The 21,783-nt window shown below is 43.2% G+C and overlaps 2 protein-coding genes across 5 annotated transcripts in view; one reads left to right on the top strand and one right to left on the bottom strand.

Moving 5' to 3' along the window:
• Positions 1-11,729, top strand: part of SLC66A3 (solute carrier family 66 member 3) — a 25,157-nt gene extending 13,428 nt beyond the window's left edge. The window contains exons 1-7 of one of the 4 annotated variants that reach the window (XM_037894057.2): positions 4,326-4,559; positions 4,643-4,725; positions 4,801-4,870; positions 6,631-6,688; positions 7,590-7,710; positions 9,296-9,337; positions 11,291-11,729. In XM_037894057.2, the coding sequence (XP_037749985.1) occupies positions 4,489-4,559; positions 4,643-4,725; positions 4,801-4,870; positions 6,631-6,688; positions 7,590-7,710; positions 9,296-9,337; positions 11,291-11,379 (534 nt within the window). In that variant the 5' untranslated portion in view covers positions 4,326-4,488 and the 3' untranslated portion in view covers positions 11,380-11,729. Of the gene's footprint in view, positions 1-4,325; positions 4,560-4,642; positions 4,726-4,800; positions 5,485-6,630; positions 6,689-7,589; positions 7,711-9,295; positions 9,338-11,290 lie in introns of those variants that run through there. The other 3 variants (XM_007063283.4, XM_037894056.2, XR_006289365.1) reach the window with 3 other exon arrangements.
• Positions 10,943-21,783, bottom strand: part of ROCK2 (Rho associated coiled-coil containing protein kinase 2) — a 177,479-nt gene continuing 166,638 nt past the window's right edge. The window contains exon 33 of the mRNA XM_007063284.4: positions 10,943-21,783. Coding sequence (XP_007063346.2) covers positions 21,780-21,783 — 4 coding nt within the window. The 3' untranslated portion in view covers positions 10,943-21,779.

Below are 21,783 nucleotides of genomic sequence, written 5' to 3'. Positions count from 1 at the left end.
AAAGTAGACCCTGTCCCCCCACTCCAGCCCCCAACTGTCTTCGGCGGTCGGATCCGTATGGGTCTCCTGCAGGAAAATCACAGAGTAACCTCCCTCCCGAAGGAAGGGGAGCACCTGGGACCTGCAGAGAGCCACCCTACAACCCTGGATGTTCAACGTTGCGATGGTGAGAGGTGTCATGGGGAGAGCCGGGGGGATCCTCACTGGCAGGGACGCTTGCATCCCCCAGCGGGCTGCGCAACAGTCCTTGACCCATCCCGTAGGTGAGTAATTGGTCACGGAAGACGCGGACCCGCCAGTAGGCCGTGGCATCCTGCTTTCCCGTCCCTTTACCTTCCCCCATGAGGGCCCTTGTGGCCCGGAGGATTTGAAAAAAATCCCCCCATCGCTGGAGAGCAAGCTGTACCTTGTTGCGGGAGCCACGGACATCCTCTAAAAACTTCCGCAACTCTCCTCGCAGCTCATGGGGGGGTGGGGTTACAGTTTCCCGGTTGTTCCCCGGCGGGGCCCTTGGTGCAGCCCCGTGGTCCACTAAAACGGACAAGCAGGGTGTGGACCCCCGACAGGGTGCCTGATGGGCTGGAGCTTCTAGGCCCGCCTCAAGCTCTGGGGCAATAGGGGGGGGTGGAGGGAAGATAGCAGCTCCTAATGGGTCCGGGCAGGAGAACACAAAGGCCGCTCCCTGGGGGTCATCAGTTGGGAAAGGGAAGGAGACAGCCCCGGTGGCGGCAATAACATTGCAGGAGGTAAATTGGATAGGTGCAGGGGCGAGATTCTGGGTTTCGGGAGGCAAGCAGCTGGATGGTGGCGCCTCCCGATCAGACTTGAGGGTTAAGGGGGTGGGGAGGGAGCTCTCAGTGATACCAGGCACGGGCTCTATGGTGGATTTAGCGGCCACAGCATCAGGAGGTGGATTATCTTCTGTTGGGACCCCGCCTGGGAAGGAAATCGATTGCTCCGCACCAACAGGGGGTGCCCCTGGCAACTAGTGTCCCGGCTGCGTGGTGCCAGCTGTCACCTGAGCAGGCTCGCTGGACATCAGTGGGGTGCCATCAGTGGCCAGGTCGATGGAGGAGTCCAGGGGCTCCCCGGAGGTGGGAGCAGAAGCAGCAGTTAGGGGGAGGGAGCATGGGGAAAAGAGGGGTGGATGAGGTCGCCCAAATCGAGGTTTGCTGGCAAAAGGTCGTCCTCCCTCTGGGTGACCAGGGTCAGATCTAGGGTCTCGATCTCCTCAAACATGGAGGAGAGGACACTTTCCGTCGCCCCGGGGTTGTCCCCGCTGTCACCCGCCATGACGGTTGCCTCGGGGTTCACGGGGGCTTCGGGTAGTGTCAGGACAGAAGGGGCTTCCTCGAGGGTCTCGGAGGGGAGGGTCTCCCGTGGAGGGGAGACACTACCTTCCGGTGCTACCACGTCTTTCCTGGCTGACGCCGGTGGATGGGACGCACTCGTGGGCAGAGCGGAAGGTTCGGCATCGGTGCCCCCCTTCCTGGTCTTCTGGGGGGCCTACGCCTCGGGTAGATGAGGCGGAGCTCGAGCCTTCCGCTTGCCTCGCTTCCCCTGGACTAGGGCCCAGCCCTCTATGGCATCATGTGGGGGGCTGGTTAGCAGGGGTCGTGTCAGGGGGTAAAGGCGATGGCTCAGGGATTTGGGGGGGATGGTGGGGTGGCATAAGGGATGGAGGATTCTCCCTGGGGCAGGCTCTCTCCCATGCCTGGTGGTATCTCTGCCACACTCTCCTCCATAGGCCCCACCAGATGGTCAGCAGCGAGGGCGGGGCTCTCTTGCTCGTCTGGGCGTTGTAGGGGAGGTGTCCCTTGGGCCTGAGCGGGAGAAGTGGTGGTCCGAAGAGGAGGGGGGGCGGGTTCGGGTATCGAGCGGCCGGGGCGTCGGCAATGACGGGGCCGATGTCCTACCGGGTCTCGGGGATCCCAGATGCCCCTCCTTGCCGGGCTAAGGGGCAGTCCCTCCGGACATGCCCTGACGCCCGGCAGAGGTAGCACCGGGCTTCAGAAATACACCCGGTAACGGGCCCCCTGGTGGGGGACTAGGAAGGACCCCTTGAGCGCCTCTCCGCATGCGCCGCCGACGGTAGTAGAAGCTGCATTTGCCGGCGGAAGGAAAAGATGTGACGGAGGGTGGGGTCCTTGCAGCCCAACGGGAGAGGGCTGATGACAGAAACAGGTTTCCCCAGGGTGGAAAGGGCGGGTAACAGGGCAGCACTGGGGAGAAAAGGAGGGACAGAGGTCAGGACCAGGCAGACGCCCAAGTCCTCTAGCGGCTCTAGGGGGACAAACACACCCCACCCCCACTGTCAGGCCCCTCTCCACCGCCTCCTGGGCGGCAGCCTCTGATGCTAAGAAGACGACTATCTTCCCATACATTTTGGAGGCCGCCACAATGGCCAAGGGCCCCACCACTCTCGCCAATGCCCGCACGTAGGTCTCCATGTGGGGCGAGGTGGGCACCAGGAGGCACTGGACACCGTGCTTCCTTGTCATGGTGGGGAAGGGGCCCCGGCCGCTGTTGATGGTGGCAGAAGTGGTGGGCGGGAGAGATGACGAGGCGGCAGGCGGGGGGGGGGGCCGCCGCCGCCCAGGCATACGTCATGGGGGGTGAGGAAGGGATACCCGCAGAGCTGGTGAAGGGGGCAGCGGGGAGGGACGCCGTGGTCAGTGGCGGGGCCGCAGCAGTGGGGGTAGCCCCTACCACGGAGGGCCTGGTGGTTTTAGCGGGGCCCTTCCCCTTCTTCTTGCCCTGGCCTTTCCCACCGGCTGGGGGGGCTCCCCTAGAGTCTGGGGAGGTGGTAGGCATGGCAGCGGCAGAGGTCACTCCAGTGCCCTCCATTGCCAATGCTCCAGCAGGGGCGGTGGCAGGTGGTTAACAGGAGTTGGGGTCAGGTAAAAAGGGACAGGCTGTGGGATGGGCAGTTCGGGGGGGGTGGGGGGCCCATGAACCACCGCACGCTTGCCCACCACCTCCCCAGACTCTAGGGGAGCCCCCCCAGCCGGCAGGAAAGGCCAGGGCAAGAAGAAGGGGAAGGGCCCCGCTAAAACCACCAGGCCCTCCGTGGTAGGGGCTACCCCCCACTACTGCGGCCCCGCCACCGACCACGGCGTTTGGTTGGCTGGTGCTTCTGGCCCACACGGTGGAATCAGGGTGAGCAGCTAAGTCCAGAGGCAGATGTTAAACAGCCAGCAATGATGATGGAGGAGGCAGTTGTGAAGATGGTAGTGTGGGGGTTGGGAGGACACAGATGGATCGGGGGGCAGCTCCGTGCCACACCCCCTGTGTCCCTACAAACACAGTCACGATACAGTCAAGGCCTCCCCCCACATGAGAGCACAGTTCGAAAGTTACTCAGTCTTGGGCCCCCTCCACGGCGATTTGTAAGTTCCCCGGGTGGTGTTCCTCTGGTAGACGGCTGTTTCTCTGTCTGTTCCAGGTTTTCTTTTTTGCATTCCAGAAATGCCGGAGCAAGTGATAAGATTCCTTTCAACCAGAGACGGGTCCGCAGACAAACAGCAAGCAGCTGGGTCTGGGGGTTGGGTCCTTCCACTCCCCCCCTCCGGGGAAGCGGGCCGGCAGGACCCCCTTTCTCGGGGGGGGGGGGCGGAGGGGGTTTCAGCTGGAGTGGCAGCAGCGTCCAAGGGCGGGCAGGGGGCGGCTAACAGCCGGCCGGCAGCCGGCCAGCACTGTAGCAACAGTGGAAAAAGAAAAAAAAACAACAAAGGAAAAGAAAGGGAGGAGAGCGTCTGGCCCGGTCGGGGGGCGGGGGGGAGGAGCTGAAAGTAGGGGCAAAAAGCAAGGAAAGCCCAGGCCAGAGGGCAGCAGCAGAAGAGCAGGCTAAGTCGGTCCCTTTTCCCTGGGTAAGGTAACAAGGAAGGTTCCAGAATAATCAGGAACTTTGTGGAAACAATTAAGGCAGACAGGCTGATTAGAACACCTGGACCCAATCAAGAAGCTGCTAGAATCAATTAAGGCAGGCTAATCAGGGCACCTGGGTTTTAAAAAGGAGCTCACTTCAGTTTGTGGTGTGCATGTGAGGAGCTGAGAGTGAGAATGTGGACTGTTGGAGGACTGAGGAGTACAAGCATTATCAGACACGAGGAGGAAGGTCCTGCGGTGAGGATAAAGAAGGTGTTGGCAGGAGGCCATGGTGAAGTAGCCCAGGGAGTTGTAGCTGTCGCACAGCTGTTCCAGGACGCACTCTAGACAGCTGCATTCCACAGGGCCCTGGGCTGGAACCCGGAGTAGAGGGCGGCCCCAGGTTCCCCCCAAACCTCCCAACTCCTGGTCAGACACAGGAGGAGTTAACCTGGACTGTGGGTTCACAAAAACGGCCAAACTGAGGGCTGCCGTGAAGCTCCAAGGTGAGCAAATCCGCCAATAAGCGCAAGACCCACCAAGGTAGAGGAGGAACTTTGTCACAATGTATGTATTGAAACAGACTGCAAGATCTTCAGGCCTAGGACTTTGTCTTCCTGAATGTACAGTTTGCACAATGGGAGCTGGATTCCGCTTGTGGCGTTTGGGCACTGCACTCCCACAACAGACAGGTTTTTAAAATGAAATTGTCAATGAACCTATATTATTATAGTCTCTGTGCGCAAACAAACTGTTCAATTTTTTTTCTCTTTAGCTTCCTTGTGTTTCTAAGGTACCAGAGTTACTACAGTTACCCCCTAGAGACTTACCTGGAATACCCCATCCTAATTGCACAAGGTAATACTTTTTTCTTGTTTTATATTTTACCTTTTCCCTGATTTCCTATCTCTAATGACTGATCTTTTCTTTCAGATGTCATTCTCCTGCTCTTTGTTCTGCATTACAGTGGCAACATGAAACAAGCTTTGCCTTACGTAGTCATGTATCCTTTGACGTCTACTCATTTTCATTTACACAGCACTTCTGGCAGCTCTTTGACAGAAGACTGAGCATTTTATCTCCTAGTGCCAGAGAAAACCATATTCAGCCACCTTTTAATGTGCATTTCGTATTTGCATGCAACCTTCTTAGATCCCAGTAAAACCCTTTATACAGCAAACCCTATATCAGTAACTGATTTTACTGGACCCACAACTGAGGAGGAATGAGACTAATTCATAATTTACATTTGTATCAGATATGCACAATGGAAAATATGAAGCTTCTTGTAACTCTTTTACACAATTACGTCAACTGTGGATCATACACACAGTGACTTTTAGATGCTCCTTTGAAAAGATATACAGCTTTGGGTTTCCATTTGGCACTGGACGCTTTGGAGCGGGGCTTGATAAATTTATCAGACACCAACCAGAGATAATGTGAAAAATGCGGGTGAGGGAACCACCAGCAACATCTGGGGTAGTGACTGCTGAAAAAGTGACCACCTTGCCATTCCTGCTGCTGCTGAAGGGGAGAGGGCTGGGATTTACACCAGCATACTGTCTTTCGGCTCTGTTTTGGGGCTCCATCTTTCTTAACAGCTTCAACCTGCAGGTATGTGTTTAAATGTGAAACTCCACCCCCTCTATTTCCTGGAGGGCAGAAAGAAAGGTTGTTGGGTCCTGGGTTTTTATTATCTTCCATGCCAAGAGCTCCAAGTCTTCTGGCTGCTGCTGTTGGGGATGCTCTGTAGTACTTCTCCCTCGGTCTCCTGGCTCCTGCAGGGCAGTGGGTGGGTGGGTTTCTGCTACCGTGCACCTCCCATCTTCTGTTGTTTGGCTCCTCTTCATATTTGGGTAACCAGTGCTGCCACTTGCTGCTGCTTTAAGGATGGACATTATTCTTGACAATTTCACTACTATTCCTAGGGTTTTGAATAGCAGCAGTAAAACAGTATTGTTAATTTCATTTTGCCACTGCCTGCAGACTTGTGCTATTGCGACATTAGATTAAAATTTGTAATAAATAAATTACAACGCAGTGGGTTTTTAAAATGCTGCTACTGATAGAGCATCTTATTTGAAGTTTACAAAACTGCTATAAAAATATTTAGAATTATGGTCCTGAACCTTAACCAGTTATGTGACTTTATTCACATGAATAGCCCGATTGATTTCAGCAGGTCTACCAATGTGTTTAAAGTTAAGTATGTGCCTAAATGTTTGCAGAATCAAAGTTCCAGGTTTGTGACTGAAGTAATTATTCCAGCAGAGAGTGACTTTTATTCCAGAGTAATGTCTATTCTACAATTGCTATTACAGACTAGTTTATTCTTAAATAGCTATTCCAGTCAATTTCCTAGAGTAGACAAAGCGTTGGTGAAAGTCCAGCCCTCAGTTCCAGCATCCCCCAGGGAAGGGGAGTGTATGAGGACTGGTCTGTTGTCCCCAGGACCCTGCCACAAGCATATTAGCCTGTTGTAGTAGCCTCTGGGAGGTACAGTGATTGCTAGTAAAGTGGTGACATGTTTCATACCTCTGCTTACTTCTAGAGCCATCCCGGGACCAGTGTTAATCTGATTAACTTTGTTTTACTCAAAACAGTTTTACAACACATTTTCTCTATAGAAACCGTTTCAGCAAGAGTATCTTCTATTTTCAGTGAGATTAGGAAAACATAACTAATATCCTGACCTACAGATTTTTAAGTGTTCAGGTGCCCACATAACTATGAGCATTATGAAACTTAACCCAAGGTAAGATTTGTGGGAGGATGGTACTTTCTAACTCTGCAGAAATGGATAATAGACCTGGCCATGGTAAGTAGTAACTCTTAAGTTGAAAGTCATCCCTTTCATAGCTCCATTTATCAGTGAAAAACAATTTTAATCATTTTTATAACAGTAGAACCCCATTTATCTGAGCCGCCTTTATACGACTCTCTATATTAACCAAACCCACTAGTGCACACAGGGGAATATGGGAAATTGACGCTTTAGCCCGGGTGGCAGGGCTGAGGCTGACAGCTTGTTAAAAACTCACATTGGTTTTCCTGTTAATAAATGAACAAAACATTGTTTGCAAGAAATAAGGGTTTGTGTATTTTGTAAGTAGATAAGATGCTTTTCCCAGAGGGGTCAGCTACTTTAAAAGCAACTCTGCATCTTAAAAAAATGGATAGAAAGCTCTTTGCCCATTCTCCTGATTATCTGAATTTTTGATTATCCAATCTGGCCCTGGTTCCACTTAGATGGTAAATGGGGTTTCACTGTATTTTATAATTTATTGTAGAAGGTGTTCTGAAAATGAACTCTTCTGAGCTGTTAATGAGCAGTTTTCAAGTACTGCTTTGTCTCTCATCTCTATTAATAGTTTGAGAACCTTCCACTAGCCCATGGAGCACACTTAGTTTAAAAATAACTTTTGTGTTAAAGTTGCAGTCACCAGCTGCTGTAATTGTTACAGTTCATGTTTTAGATTTCTCTTAGAGCCTGTACCACAAAACTAGGCCAATTGATTTCTGGTCAGTTTCACTTTCATAGTTTCTTAGTAAGATTCTGTAACATTTGGGATGCAACCAATGAAGGAATTTTTTTAAATGTCAAAAGTATTTCTACTTTTAAAAAAATGGCAAAGCATACATTTTAGGCCTACGCTAAATATTTTATTAGAACTAGAAACAGATGGGGTGTGTTTTTGTTTTGGTATCCTTTTCTGCAGAATTTGTGTACGTTAATCAGTGCAGCAAGTAAATTTGCTCAGCTGCGGTATCTGTGGCAGACAAGAGATTCCGGACAAGTGAGCGCCCTGACCTGGAGTATGTCCGCATACACATGTGCAAGTAAGCAACATGCAAAAGCATTGGGTTTTGTATAATAAAGCGACCACCCCAAAGCCATTAGTGTTCCTAATGTATCTACAGCAAGAGGCCTTGTCAAACCCATAGTAAATCTGAATCTTCCCCAGGGTAGCTTTCTATATTATTGTCTAAAAGTAAGGGTGAAATCCTGACCCTGTCGAAGCCAATGGGAGTTTTGCCATTGACTTCAACCTAGTCAGGACATTGCCCTAAGTTTAATAATTTGACCATATTTGAATGTTGTTTTTCTTTGAGAGCAGGATATTTCTTTTATGCATGATATTTCATCTGTTACTTTTATGCAGAAAGGGTCTCAGTCCTTTATTATTTTTTAAAAAAATAATGAAAATCCAGGCTAGAAAAATAACAATTTGTAGCTCTGATGTGCATTGCAACTGTCTTCCTACTTTGTCCTCACAACTTAACATCCTAGGACTTTCCATTAGTTAATTACTATAATACCAGACAATTGACAATATTGGAACATCACTGATCAAAGATAATATGGAGTCATATAATAATATAAAGCCAAAAATCATATTTTTCTTCATTTAAACAAATGATTTATACATAATTCTGTATTTCATCAGAGAAAAAGCTCTCCTGTCTTAAAGGATCAAATGAAAGGATCTCAAGCCGTTTTCCAGCAATAATTTTAAAGACATAGCACTAATTCAGGAAAACTTTTAGAAACATTTGCTAAACATTAAGTCATGTCATGAACAGGAATGAACTTAAGCATGTTCCTAAATCCAGGCAATAACTTGTATAGGGTTCTGGTGTATAGGTTAGTTATCCTTGCCAACTCCTGGTAGCAGTTCATACAAAAGGGCCTGGTACAACTGTTAATTAGAAATGTCTTGTGCAATTATGTCTTTACACAATTTCTTTTTAAATTACTAAAATGTTTTATAATAGAGATAGTGTCAGATCACTCGCATTGTGAGACATGATATTGATCCAGAGATTAAGGCCAGAAGACCCATTATGTTCATCTAGTCTGACCTCAAGCATTACACAGGCCCATGGAATTTCACTCAAATTCCTGCAGTGAAAGGAATTATTCTTGTGTATAGCATAAGTGAGACATGGACAGAGATATATGGGCTTATATAAATTCTCCAGTACAGTAAACTGGTGAAATTTTGCTATAGTTTTTAACTGGCAATTTGATATAGAAACTCATAGCCATCTGACAGACTAAGATCAGCCACCAAAAGAGAGAAGAAAATGGTAAATATGGAAGTAAGAAGCAATAAGCTTTTGCCATGGCTTACCTGGTGGTAAAATTCTTCCATTTGAAAATTTAGGAAAGTTCCAGCTCTATCAGCATTTTGTTTTATTACTTTCAAATGAACTCTTGAAAGAAAGCGAGCTCAGGGTTGGGACTTCATTTTTGAGGCTACAATAAGAGGGGGTTACATTTAAGATGTGGATATTTGTATGGGTTTTTTTTTTTTTTGCTTGATTTTTCTCAACTGCAAAGCAGAAGTTTCATTGTTTTTAGTAGTTGGATGCATCAGCAGATCCTCTCTGGCATACTAATGACAATTCCTTTAATTTACAGCAAGAATAGTTACAACTTTAATGACCACAAATGATCTTATGGGTGAGTAATATATGAAATTGCCTTAATTTCTTCACTGCCTCGCTATCCAAAGAGAACAGCAGCCTGTCCTGTTTTAATCGCAGTTATCTGGTTCTCAATAGAATAAACTATGTAGCTGAGTGGTTTATTCCAGCAAGGGAACTGGATTACTGCTGAGAAAACAGCACAGGGGTATTATTATGGCGAGGAGTTTAACACCCATGGGGAAGACAATGGGAAGAAAAATCTATTTGTGTTCATCATAGGGGATGTTGCCAGTTTAAAAGGCAGCTCTACTCTTAGAGAAAAAATAGATTAAAAATTTTGCTTAATTATGGAAATGCCTGCATAAAGGAAAAACAAACCCCCTCTTTCCGTTGGAACACACGGTAATTCAGTAGTGACTTTTCCCAAATGGATAAGATGTCAAAAACAGCTGCTTCTCTCTCACTGGTAGACTTGTGTATTTAAAAAAACACCCCTATTCAAGAACTGTAAAACTGTTGAAATTATTTGTACTAGTTTAAAATTTGAAGGAAGTACATGAATAATGAAACTTACATTTGGCCGAAAGTAACGTAGATTGCTGTGATGCTGTCACCAACAAGTGCAGTGAAGTAAGAGATTGGCTGACAACACATGGAATTCAGATACCATGTGATGGGCATATTAGATAGTTTTATAATGAATTTATTCTAAGGGATGTTTAAAATCAGCCGTTTACTCGGGGTGAGGAGACGAGGGGGGACAGACAAAAAGTGCATTTGAGAAAGTGACCCTGCCTGTTTTTGGCATTTCAACTGCTCAAACTAGTACAATCCAAAATGTCATTTTTAGTGGAAAATGGCTAAATTTTCACGTGGTAGAAAGCAGTTTTAGACAATGGAAATGAGTAAGTCAGTATTTTTTATGTTTTACCAGATGAGCTAAAGAAAACTGCTCCATTGTACTACCGAGAGTAAATTTTAAAAGGACATTAATACCCATAAACTGCATCAAAATGTAGCACAATGAAAAACAGATGGGAGCAGTGACATTTGGACTTTAAACACAAATGTGGCCTGTCAACTGTTTGAGGGTTGAGAGCTCACACTATTTTCCCCCTCATTGTTCTTGGTTACTCCATGTCTGGTGGTTATGCAGCATAGTGTATTTATAAATATCACCAGCTCTTAGAAAAGTTTTTTTTTGTATATTTCAGTATATTATTTACTTCCTAAAATGGAACAAATGGGATAAAGACACATGTGTAGTGTCAGGTGAACAGAGAAACTGCTTCTTTGATTTTTCAAATACATTTTGTAGCCTTACCCAAAAAAAAAAAAAAAAAAAAAAAAATCCTAAGGTAATCAAGATACTGAGCAAATCTCATTGTTTCTTTCAGATTTTTGCCTATTAAACTCTAGCAATTGCCAATAAATGTTTACTGTTAGAAAAAAAACAAACCACCTCACAAGCCTGAACTTAATAGACAGAGTTATTTAAATAGAGCATTACATATGTTTATATACTCCTGTAAGATGCAGGTGATGAAAAACAGGTATTGTGTGAATTTAAACCAGATTTATTAAACTTGCCATACATGGCAAGTTCATTTTTAATGTCAAAGTGATTCAAAGAAGCAGATTTACATTAAGGAATCTAGATGTATTTATTTTTTAAATACTTCTGGGTATTACTTAACAAATCACTATTCATCAGGTGAGAATACATCTGCCTAGTTCATTTCCCCCCCTCAAACAAAACATGAATCTGGAAACTATTTATTTTCAGAATTTTTGATGTCTGACATATGGGTTCCTTAACACAGTATTTTGAGGCAGTCCATTAAGGAGTTGTGGAAGGTGAACTGTTCAGAATGTACACTAGTAAAACTTTGTGCACAAGTTATTGTAGCCTGTGGAAACGGCAGCAGGTAATGTTAGCATTCATGCTTATAACATTTTATTAATTGAATGTTTTTCTCCTTCTTAGTTCTAGTCCGTTTCATAATCATGCTGGTTCTTAACATATGGGTCACAGCCACAATACTGCATTACAGAAAGACTGAAAAGACTGATTAGATGACAGCTTCTCCCCAGCTTCAACATATATAAAACAGTTTGGACCAAAAAAATACAATGAAACCTGAACAAGAGACCTCCATGTCCAGGCAGCCTTCTGTATGCCACCTGCCTCATATTATCCCTTAAAAGATTAAGTACAATGTTGCCTATGTTTTATTACAATTAATAGTAGTTAATGAAGCATATTTTATTAGAAGAAAATTTTATTGGTCATTTAAGACAGGTTTCAGTGGTACCTGACATTTTCATGCAATTTTTTTTCTTCATATTTTGTACTATGTAGATTCCTTGGTTTTTTACTCTTGGGGGAATTTTGCACCAAAAAATTAAAAGTTATGTGCACAATATTTTAAAATTCTGCATATTTTGTTAAAATAACACTATATAATCATGCCGGTTTCAATTTTTTTGGTAATTTATTTCAGAATACCTGTCAGCAACTACGTCTGTACCAATACAGATGACAAAAAAGATTCCCCCAGGAGTAGAGAGTTAAAGAAACCCCTGTAACAACCCAGTTTCTGTTTCTCTGCCCCCTCCCACACCCAGAGCTGAGCCACAGGGCCAGACACCTGTACTTCTCTCCCCAGAGTCCAGTCGCAGGGCCCCCAGTCCAGAGGGAGAAACAGCTTGATGCTAGGTTCCAGACTCGTACAAGAAACTCCATACACCACCCTTCCTTCAGGGTGTGCTAGGAACTGCAGCTGCTAAGAACCCTCCAGCTCTGTCCCTGTCCCCCTGGCAGTGTCTTCTATTTGTGAGCTGGGCTCTGCTGAGCCCAATGGGGCTCTGCAATGCTAATTCTGCATAGAACAGTAATTCTGCACAAATTCTGCATTGTGCAGTGGCCCAGAATTCCCCTGGAAGAAGTTCTTGTAACACTCCAGTTCTTTACAGATTAAGGGTCATCTTTTCAGCAGTTTTCTTCATTTATATAGGCACAGTTTTGTACCTCCAAGTTATTTTGATTTTCCTTTTGCAACTGTATGACCACAACTCATTAGTAGGTTCCTCTCTATCTTTTTTGTAAACAGATCTGTAATTAGATATCTAACTACCTATGGAGTCTGCAGAGAAGGAAGCCAATTGAAAATCTGGCCCTAAATTTGTAATTCAGCTGTAGGATCACAGAATAAGCTAGGTTTGCCACACCCATAGTGAATATATCAAATGCTCCTTTCATCCAATTAAAAAGCTTATATCATCATACAAAACACCCATAAGTCAGCTGTTTTGTTTAACCCATCTTTACTGGGATAAAAGCAAAAGTGCACCTATTAACCTTTTAGGGATCTTTCAATCCTGCAACTCTAACCCATACCCATTTATTTGGTGGATGTTCGGCTGCCCTCTAGTAATGGCTGGGCCACATAGAGAGGTTAATGTGTAACAAGACAGGTCATCCTGGGATGCCCCTGCATGGCTAGAAGTGGCCCTGAAGGTGCCCCAACATCAGCTTCTCCATCCTAAGGTTCCTCAAACTCTACCTTCACTCTTCAGTCCAATAATACCCTCATTGTGATCTAATTTATTAGTGTAAAATGCTTCAAAATGACCCCCAAAGTCAAAGTACAGTCCATCACCATAATACAAAAGCCAGGCTGTTCTTTGGCCTCCCTCTTTGATCACAGCAGGGGATGCTCAGTGTTCTCCCCAGTGTCAACCCTCTTCCCCCCCCCCCCCCCCAAATGAACAGTGTCCACCTGCCCTTGGCTTAATGGAAGTGCAGGATAATTAAGGGCCACCCACCCTGGGCTTAAATTCTGAGTCCCACCCTGGGTTCCCCCAGGATTAGTCCCTTGTACCTTCCTCCTCACCGAGCTCGAAGAGTCAGCAAGCAGACTTCCTTCCACTGCTCTCCTGGCCCAGAGCTTTCCTAGCTCCTTGTCTGGAATGCTGGCCTGTCTGGATTTACCTTCTCTCTTGGCTCAAAGTCAGCAGGGTAAACTCTTTTCTGTTGCTCTCTAGCCCCGAGTTTTTTTCCAGCTCTCTTCCTTCATCAGCTCTCCACGACTGCTTCCGTGGGGAACTCCAGCAGCTCACTCTCACTGCAGGAACCTTCTACCAGATCCCAGCTGCCTCTTATTGTCTTCTTTTCCAAACTTCTGCCAGACCCATTTTATAGGCCAGGTGTTTCCTCTGCATTCCCATTAGAAGGCAGCTATCCAGGCACAGGTGGACTAGGCCTGCTCCCTTTTAAAGGGTCAGTACTCCAGCTCAATGAGCCTGCTACAGTCTTAGCGAGCAAACAGCTCAGGCAGTAGAGGTTTTTGCTTTAAGATCCCAATGATGCCAGGTTCGCTCTCCACTGCTGATGCCTCACCTCAGTGCAGGACATTACACAGCCACAGGCAAACTCTCTCCCCTATGGGCTCACCTACTTTCTAATAGAATCTGACTAACTCCTTCTATTATATGGTTCTGCAAGTTTTCTGTGTTGTAAGATGCAAATATGTACTTGAGGTTTTACTTTTACATTCCACTCATAACATGCTTTGTAGTAGAGCAAAATATCAGGTTTATTAAAACAGATAGGTTTGCGTAATTACTAGCAGTGACTTTTGACATTTGTCTATGGGGAATGAATACTACAATGTTTCCAACCAGCAATTGTTATATATTATTCTGGTGTGTAGCATGCCTTGTTTTCTCCCAGAATTACATTTTTCAGGTAGAAAAGCATCTTCTTTTTAAAAGAGCTTCTATACCGTTATTGATTTAGTCTATTGATCACTAGGGGGTTAAAGCCTGGTCCCATGGCAAAACTTCCATTTAATTCAACAGGATCAGGATTTCAACCCAGTGTGTGAGATCATAGGCACTAATCCAGCAATGAGATCCACAGAAGTGGACCCCGTGTACCTGTGCAGAGCTCCATTACTTCAATGTGAGCCTAAGGGTCTGCTTGCACAGAAAAGATTGCAGGATCAGGACCTCCAGTACCAGAAATCACAGTAATTTCATAATATTAAAATATTTTTTGCCAACTGTACAGGTATTTTTAATGCCTTTCATTGTATTTCAAAATCAGTTACTTGGTATTGACTTAATGGAGCGAATGCAAGGGTAGATTTTTAGCTTTAGACAGTCTGTACAAATTTTCAAAAGTTTCTGTGTTGGCTGTGGAAAGTGTGACTATTTAAAAATATTTTCCTACTGGGTGAAAACTGTATAAAACACATTTAAATGGATAAATCAGCACCAATTTTTCTGTTCTATAGTGACACATGAAAAATGTCATTTTCAGCTATTTTTGTTAATATATTAGATATCTTACACTGGATTTTTAATAAAATATCCCATTTCTGCAATAAAAAAAAGCAACTTTTATGACATTTGTCTTGATCTTGCCATCATACACAGAGGGAAAACTTTACATTTATTATACATACATATTTATCTACATATTTAACACCTTAGTGTTGGAAGCATCATGCTGTTTAATAAACTATAAATAGTTATATATATAAATAGTTTATTTCTGGAGCATCATCCCTTAACAGTGGTGCATTAGAGAGCTCCCACAATCAGATCTCTTGGAACATCCACCACTAGCTCACTATGATATGGGATGATTTGGGGATTAGAAATGGATTATTTGTAGAGGCATTTGTTTTTCTGGGGAACAACTTCCTCCACCTCCATAATGAAAAAAAGTGTCTCCCAGTTCAGTGTGGGTCATGGGTCCCCCTTAGGGAGCTACAAAGGGTTCATTGAGCCGTGAGTGTTTGGAAGGAAAAATGTAATCAATATGCCTGTTTTTGGTTTTTCTAATTAAAGAGACTACACTAGTGTCTTATCTCTGTGTCCTCCGCTCTCACAGGGGATCTTCAGCAGAGAGAGAATCCCTGCTGTGGGAATCATTCATCAGGAAGTCTCTCAGCTAAGTGGGGGGCAAAGAGGCTCCCAATGTCAGCAGGAGCCCCAGCTCTAGCAGATAGGGAAAAGCGGGTGAGGGAGAGACAGGTGCATCTCATCTTTATAATGGAATGATTTTTACCAAGTGCTAAGCCTATGTTCCAAATAAATATCTCAGCTCGAGAAAATCTTATAGTTGTGAAGTCATCACATGCCAAAGGCTAAGTCTGCAAATATACCAAACCAGGAATTCTGTTTCTGTTAAAGACGTGTTTGAAGAACTCCCTGATGAAGCTATGAAAGTGCTGCTTTCATACGCTTCCAGTTACCTGGGCAAGTCTGGGTTTTCAGCAATGATTTCTGTGAAAACTGATCACCAAAATGGTTTTAACTTGGAAAATGACTCACATCTGGCACTATCAGAGATTCAGAAACATTGAGCAACTCTGCAGTTCAAAACAGGCCCATTCTGCTCACAAAAATCTTAGGCCGTTTTCAAACATGCCAAAGAATCCATATTTTCAAATTATAGTCTTAAAAACCCAATTTAGATTGGATTATATAATTAAACTCTGTAGATGAACAAGGTCACAAAACCATCCAAACTCTAATGTCCTTGAGCCACAAAATGACTGAAGATGTCTTCTCCTTCCCTGACCACCATGGCAATAGTGACTGCTGAGTACTGAGACTCTTCAAAACGGGGAGATGAGCTCTAAAGAAGATAGAAAAAAGCATTCCAACAGGACAGGCTTTCTGCAGGATATCACAGATTCACATGAGGAATTTCACCTGATAAAACTTACTTATCCACTGTTAAGATAAACTCCTAGGTTCTTTGATACATTACAATCAGTCCAATATTTGAAAAAGTTCCAGAGCTGGATGTGACCGCAAGTTGAGAGGAGCCTCCATTTAACTAGTCCTCTACACAAGGCATGATTGCTATCCCCTTCTTCAGAAGGGACATTACTATCCAGTCACCCTTCCTGCCAAAGCACATGGAGCTAAAGAAAAAAAATGTATTGAAGATTTGGAGCCACTAGACTGAATGTCACTTACTACTTGTGAAGGACCATGAAGATATGGAGGTCAGTGGAAGTGAGGTAGTCTCCCAGCCCCACTGTTATGCTTGCTATGCTGGTGACGGCCATTTTAATTATTTTCTTTGTTACGTGCTGTTCCATCTCCTCCCAGCTTCTTGAGTGCTACATGTAACAACAGATTCCTGTAAATCTAAGCAGGTGAACTGGAATTTGCAGCTTTAATCTCTAAAGTCTTATCTACACGTTGTGGCAGAGCACGCCTGAGGGGTGTTTTTTGTAGAATACTCTAATGTGTTGCCCTAATTACCCAGTGTAGACCAGATTATGTTAATATAACTAGGTATCTGTTAGAATGCTCCAACTCCCCCATGTAAATCCTGCTGGCATGCTCTACCTATCACACTCCTCTATATCACTTTGCTGTACTGTGTAGACAAGCCCTAGCAGGTGACAAACTGTTGATAATCCCCCCACTTTTGTCCCCAGGGACACTGGACTTTAGAATGCAAAGAGGTAGCTCCGAATATATGAAGCACCTCTATAAATTGGACGTATCTAGAGAGTTCACCAAGATAATCAGTGTGACAGGCTGACATTCCTGCAATATACTGAATTAAGTTGCACTTTATGTATTGCGCTTTAATACTTTTGGGGCTCATTGTATTAAAAATGCAATTGAATATGTGTTATTATGGAATTTTATGTATTTAACTTCTGTAGGAGACTGACTAATGCAATCTCTAGGAGGTATTAGGAATTTCCAAGGGCGTTTTGAAATAATACATGTGAAGCAGATTTCCTAGGAAAACCTGAGTGTAAGGGAATGCAAATGACCCAATTTGAATCCACTCTTTTGAAACTGTGCCCTGAGGATGAAAATTAATTACCTGGTCCTCAAAACTCCAGATCAAAAGTCTCCTGAACAGTATAAAGGGTGGACAAAACTTATGAGTGTACTTGTTCTGAGCTGAAGCTGTGATGAACTTGTGATCACAAAAGAAACCCCTTAGGTGAGGTTTGGAAGGACTGCTCCGGCAAGAGCCATGTTAGGGTGGAGCTGATCTCTGGTAAGAGTAGTAGTATGTCTGTAGGTTCTTTTACTGTGTACTTCATAGTGCTTTTATCTTAAAGAATCAAGTAAAAGTTATTTTGTGGTAATTTATAATTGCCGACAATCTCTCTATCATCAGTCTCAAGAGAAAGCAAGAAGGTGCACTTGGGCAGACTGCTGGGATTAACACAGTGAAATCCAGGAATGGTGCATCCTGGAAATACCCCAGTCAGAAGGGAGAGAGACGCAGGTCTCCACCCAAGAGAGGCAATGACCAGGGTGTTAGGAGCCTGAAAGTGGGTGCGCTTGCTGGACCATTGAGGGAATATACAGGTGCCGTTGCCCTGAATTGTGACAATCAGGACTCCCTGTAATTTGTAGACTGTTGGCCTCCAGTATTTACCCAAGGGCCAAAAGAAACATTTCCAGAAAACCTGCCAATTACTTGCCTCTGCTCAGTCAGGAAGAACAATACCCAGCCACTGGAGCTCACACAGGGAATCTGAGGGTACATTTAGACTGCAGTTACTAGGCCTGATTGCAGCTTGAGCCAATGTACCCAAAATAGCTGTAATCTAACTAACCGAGGTCCTGGAGCAGCGAAGCTATAGCAGTACAAGCTTCAGCGTGGGCTAGCCCTATGAGAAATTACCAGGGTTATAAATGGGTTCGTGCACCCTGCACATACTGCTGCGACTTCACTCTTCTGGGACCTGGACTAGCTAGATTAACATTAGCTCAGCTATGTTGGCTGGAGCTGCAGTCAGACCCTGTGATTACAGTACAGACATACCCTCAGTGGGACTGGGCCTTAATTTCACAGATTACCGAGGTTCTTTTATTCCCAGCGATGTTCTTGAGAGCCTGATGTAGGGATTCACCAGAAAGAATTTAAACAATGGCAAAACAAACTTTCTAAACAAAACAAATATAACCCTCCATAGCTCTCCTGTACGTTATGCCAATGGCAGTAGCCTTTATTAAATTAATAAGAGACTGCTGTACGTTGTGTCTTAATCACTTAATCTTGTTCATAGGGAAATGCTTGTAAAAGTTAAGTTTGCAATGACGGTCAGAATTAGTAGAACAACCAACATGGTCTTGGCAAGTATTTCTGAAACTGACTAAAGAATGAGCTTGCCCAATTCTGAATAAAACAGACTCTACATGGGCTATGGGGAAGCGTGACCGTGAACAGAATGTAATCAGAGCAATAGGTTAAGGTAATGTTTTGTACAAAGCGAGGTAAATGGGAAGAGCTGAATATGAGGAAAAGGAAGCTGATATGCAAGTATGTCTACAGTGATTATAATTAAAATCTTGATAATTTTGCATTCCAGATTACCTTTTTAGCAGGCATCCTAGTTTTCCATGATAAAAAACCAAAATCCTCCAATAAAAAAACGCCCAAATCTAGCCCTAGCCACAATAAATATGGGTAGCAGTTGAACATGTTTTATTGATATACAGTAGAACCCTGTTTATCCAAAACTCAACTACCCAGCTGTCCGTATTAACCAAACCACCAGCCGCCCGGTGTTGTCAGCCCCTGGCGGTTCTGTTAATACAGAGAGCTGGATAATGGAGGCTTAGATAAATGGAGTTCACTCTGTGTATGTTTTTATATTTTTCACAAAATGTAAAAACTAAAGAGTCTCTGTAAAAATGCAAATTCCACATTTTTTCACGGCAAACAGATTTCTAGGATCCCTGATTATTAATGTTATTCCTCTGAACAGGGAATAATTAGGGAGTTCCACAGTAACATTAGTTACTTGCAAGGGCAAAACTAAGAACAATTTACTGTTTGTGTAACAGGCAACTATTGTGTACTGTACATACAAACACACACACATATATCTCAAAGATGAGGCTGGTAAACACAGTATATTCTCTCTTTGGAGGGTGGATATTTCAGAATGATTTTTAAGGTTAAACTTGGTTATAAAAATGCTAGCTATCAGAGGCTATATTATCCCCTCCCATATGAAAAGCCACATGAAGGAACTTCTTATGAGGAAATCCCCAGGATGATTTCTTTGTGGAGATTCCCTGTAACATGATGCTTGGAGTGGGGTGTTTCTTCCACAGAAAAGCCACCCCAAACTTGGCAGATCCCTAGGGATCCTCGGGAGGTCAGGGCCTTCCATGTGGAGACACTGCAGTGGCTCTGGCCCCAAGCAGCTCCTGGGCCTTGCTTACCATGTTGTCATTGGATCTGTGCTGCCAGGGACCTCCTTCTGGCCTTAGTTAGATTTCTTTACACCTTCCCCTTAAATGACAGATTTCATTTTCACACAATCATGACAATTGCTGCCTTTTATATATAAATATTTCAATTAATTACCAGTTTTGTCAACATCAGGAACTATTTTACCTTACTCAGATAGCTTATTTTTTTATATATATATATATATGTACATATATTCTCCAATTCAGAATAGGATAGAACTTCCCACAATGTAACAAAATATTTTATATAAAATATGTATGCTTTCAGTGAATGGAAACAGTTTTATTGAATACATTTTTAAAATTTTGTTTTGTCTGCAAATAAGCATTACCTAAAACCTGCTTCATTTCAGTAAATCACAACAAGCAGGGAAAGGATACACAGCTTTTACTGTGCATTGGGCCAATACTTGAACCTTTTAGTTTTAAGTTGAAGAATGCCCAAACATTTTAGGTTGAGAATGCATAACTATAAAACTGAGCGCAGACTGGGAAAGTTACATTGTATTAGCGGTAATAAAATGTAACTATATCCATTTTCAATATTCCTGTGGTCCTAAGTTCACTCTCCATGATAGTGTTATACAAGTCATGGTCCTATCCTTTAAACATCACAACACTGTTCCCAAAGAAAAGATCAAGTGAAATGTCTTCCTTCCTTGAAACGTTCGATCATATTTTTAATGATCACACTACCAAACAATATATAAATATATATATATAAAAAAAGAGACCAAGTAGGAGGTTACATTTTTTTTTTTTTTTTTTTTTTTTACTGTCGATATGTTTAACATAGCTTCCTGTAATTGTATAAAACATGCATTTTTGGGGATAATTATGAACACAGCATGAACGAGCCCACATAAATTATATTTTTGTACAAGTCCAAGTTAAAAAAAAAATCAGATTAAGTGCCTTTAAGGCCCTTTATTCCCAGCTATAAGTTCTCAAAACGCACTACTGAAATATTTTTCTATGCCTACAGCTATGTGCTAGAGAACTGGATTCAAAAATTTAAAATACATCTACAGTCTGTTTTAGTTTTCTTCAAAGTTTGTGACAGTCCTTTGATATTGTACTGTGAAAATGTAAAAATAGTCAGACTTTTTTTTTCCAGAAATAAAAACACATCTAGGAGAATACGCAAAACAAGGCAAAATGAAGTTTCATAGCACTTAATAAGGGTAATATAAAGTCAATGACTAATATTGAGGTTTGTAAAAAGGACTGGATGAAAAGTTACATGTACACATGAAAGTTATATTAGTTTCAATACTATCAATTATTGTTTCTGTAACCAAAACTCCCCCCCATCCCAAAACCAATCAATATACATTCAAAATAGGCTGACATTGATATAATTGTGTGTAAAAATAGTGCACTATTTTTTCTGCCACAAAGCAAATTTGTATCCTAAGAGTTGGTAAACATTCTTTTATCCTTAAATACAGAGAATGGGCATAGACCTTGAAAAAATTAAATTAAGGCATTCAGATAGGTAAAATAGGACTGCCCATTATGAAATAACTGAAATGAGTATGTACTTCAAACGTCTCATTATACTAGCTGCTCAGCAATGACATGCAGCTTTTGATAAACATGTATGAATGATATTAACTTCAACATTATGGCTTTACATAAGTGCATAGTTGCAACTGCAGTAAGTAATGGTATCTGATTAATATGCATAAAAAAATAAAGTGGAAAGTTTTTTAAAACCCTCTTGCAGTATTACAGTACAATATATATACACAGTATAATGGTCACTTCTTAACGATGCAGTCTATACCACTGTGGTGGATCTTTCCCGCCTACTTTTCTGGCAAACATGCTGGTGGCATCTCTCTATCAAAGTTGAAAGATGGATTTCTTCAGTTTTAATTTTCACTCTTCTCAATTCTTTTGTGAAATGTAGTGTGTGTGTCTTGCCAAGATAAACTTTTTTGGAACAAGACTCTAAAAGGTTAGCTAAAGTATCCTTATACTATTACCAACAGTCCTCATTTGATCAGTTACCCCAAGGGATTACAAAACAGCCCTCAGAGATTAGTAATTTATATTGCAGCAAAAAATTGTAAACCTCTGATATATATAGTACAGTCTCTCAGGAAAATATATATTTTAATAAATTTTGGGATATCGTGTTTCAGTCTTGTTTTAATGGGAAGAAAATTATCACCTTGAATAGTGACTGCATTCACAGAAGGCAGTTAG

The sequence above is a fragment of the Chelonia mydas genome, chromosome 3 (genome assembly GCF_015237465.2).
Source record: "Chelonia mydas isolate rCheMyd1 chromosome 3, rCheMyd1.pri.v2, whole genome shotgun sequence".
Classification (NCBI taxonomy): domain Eukaryota; kingdom Metazoa; phylum Chordata; order Testudines; family Cheloniidae; genus Chelonia; species Chelonia mydas.
This window is presented reverse-complemented; position numbering and strand designations above follow the sequence as displayed.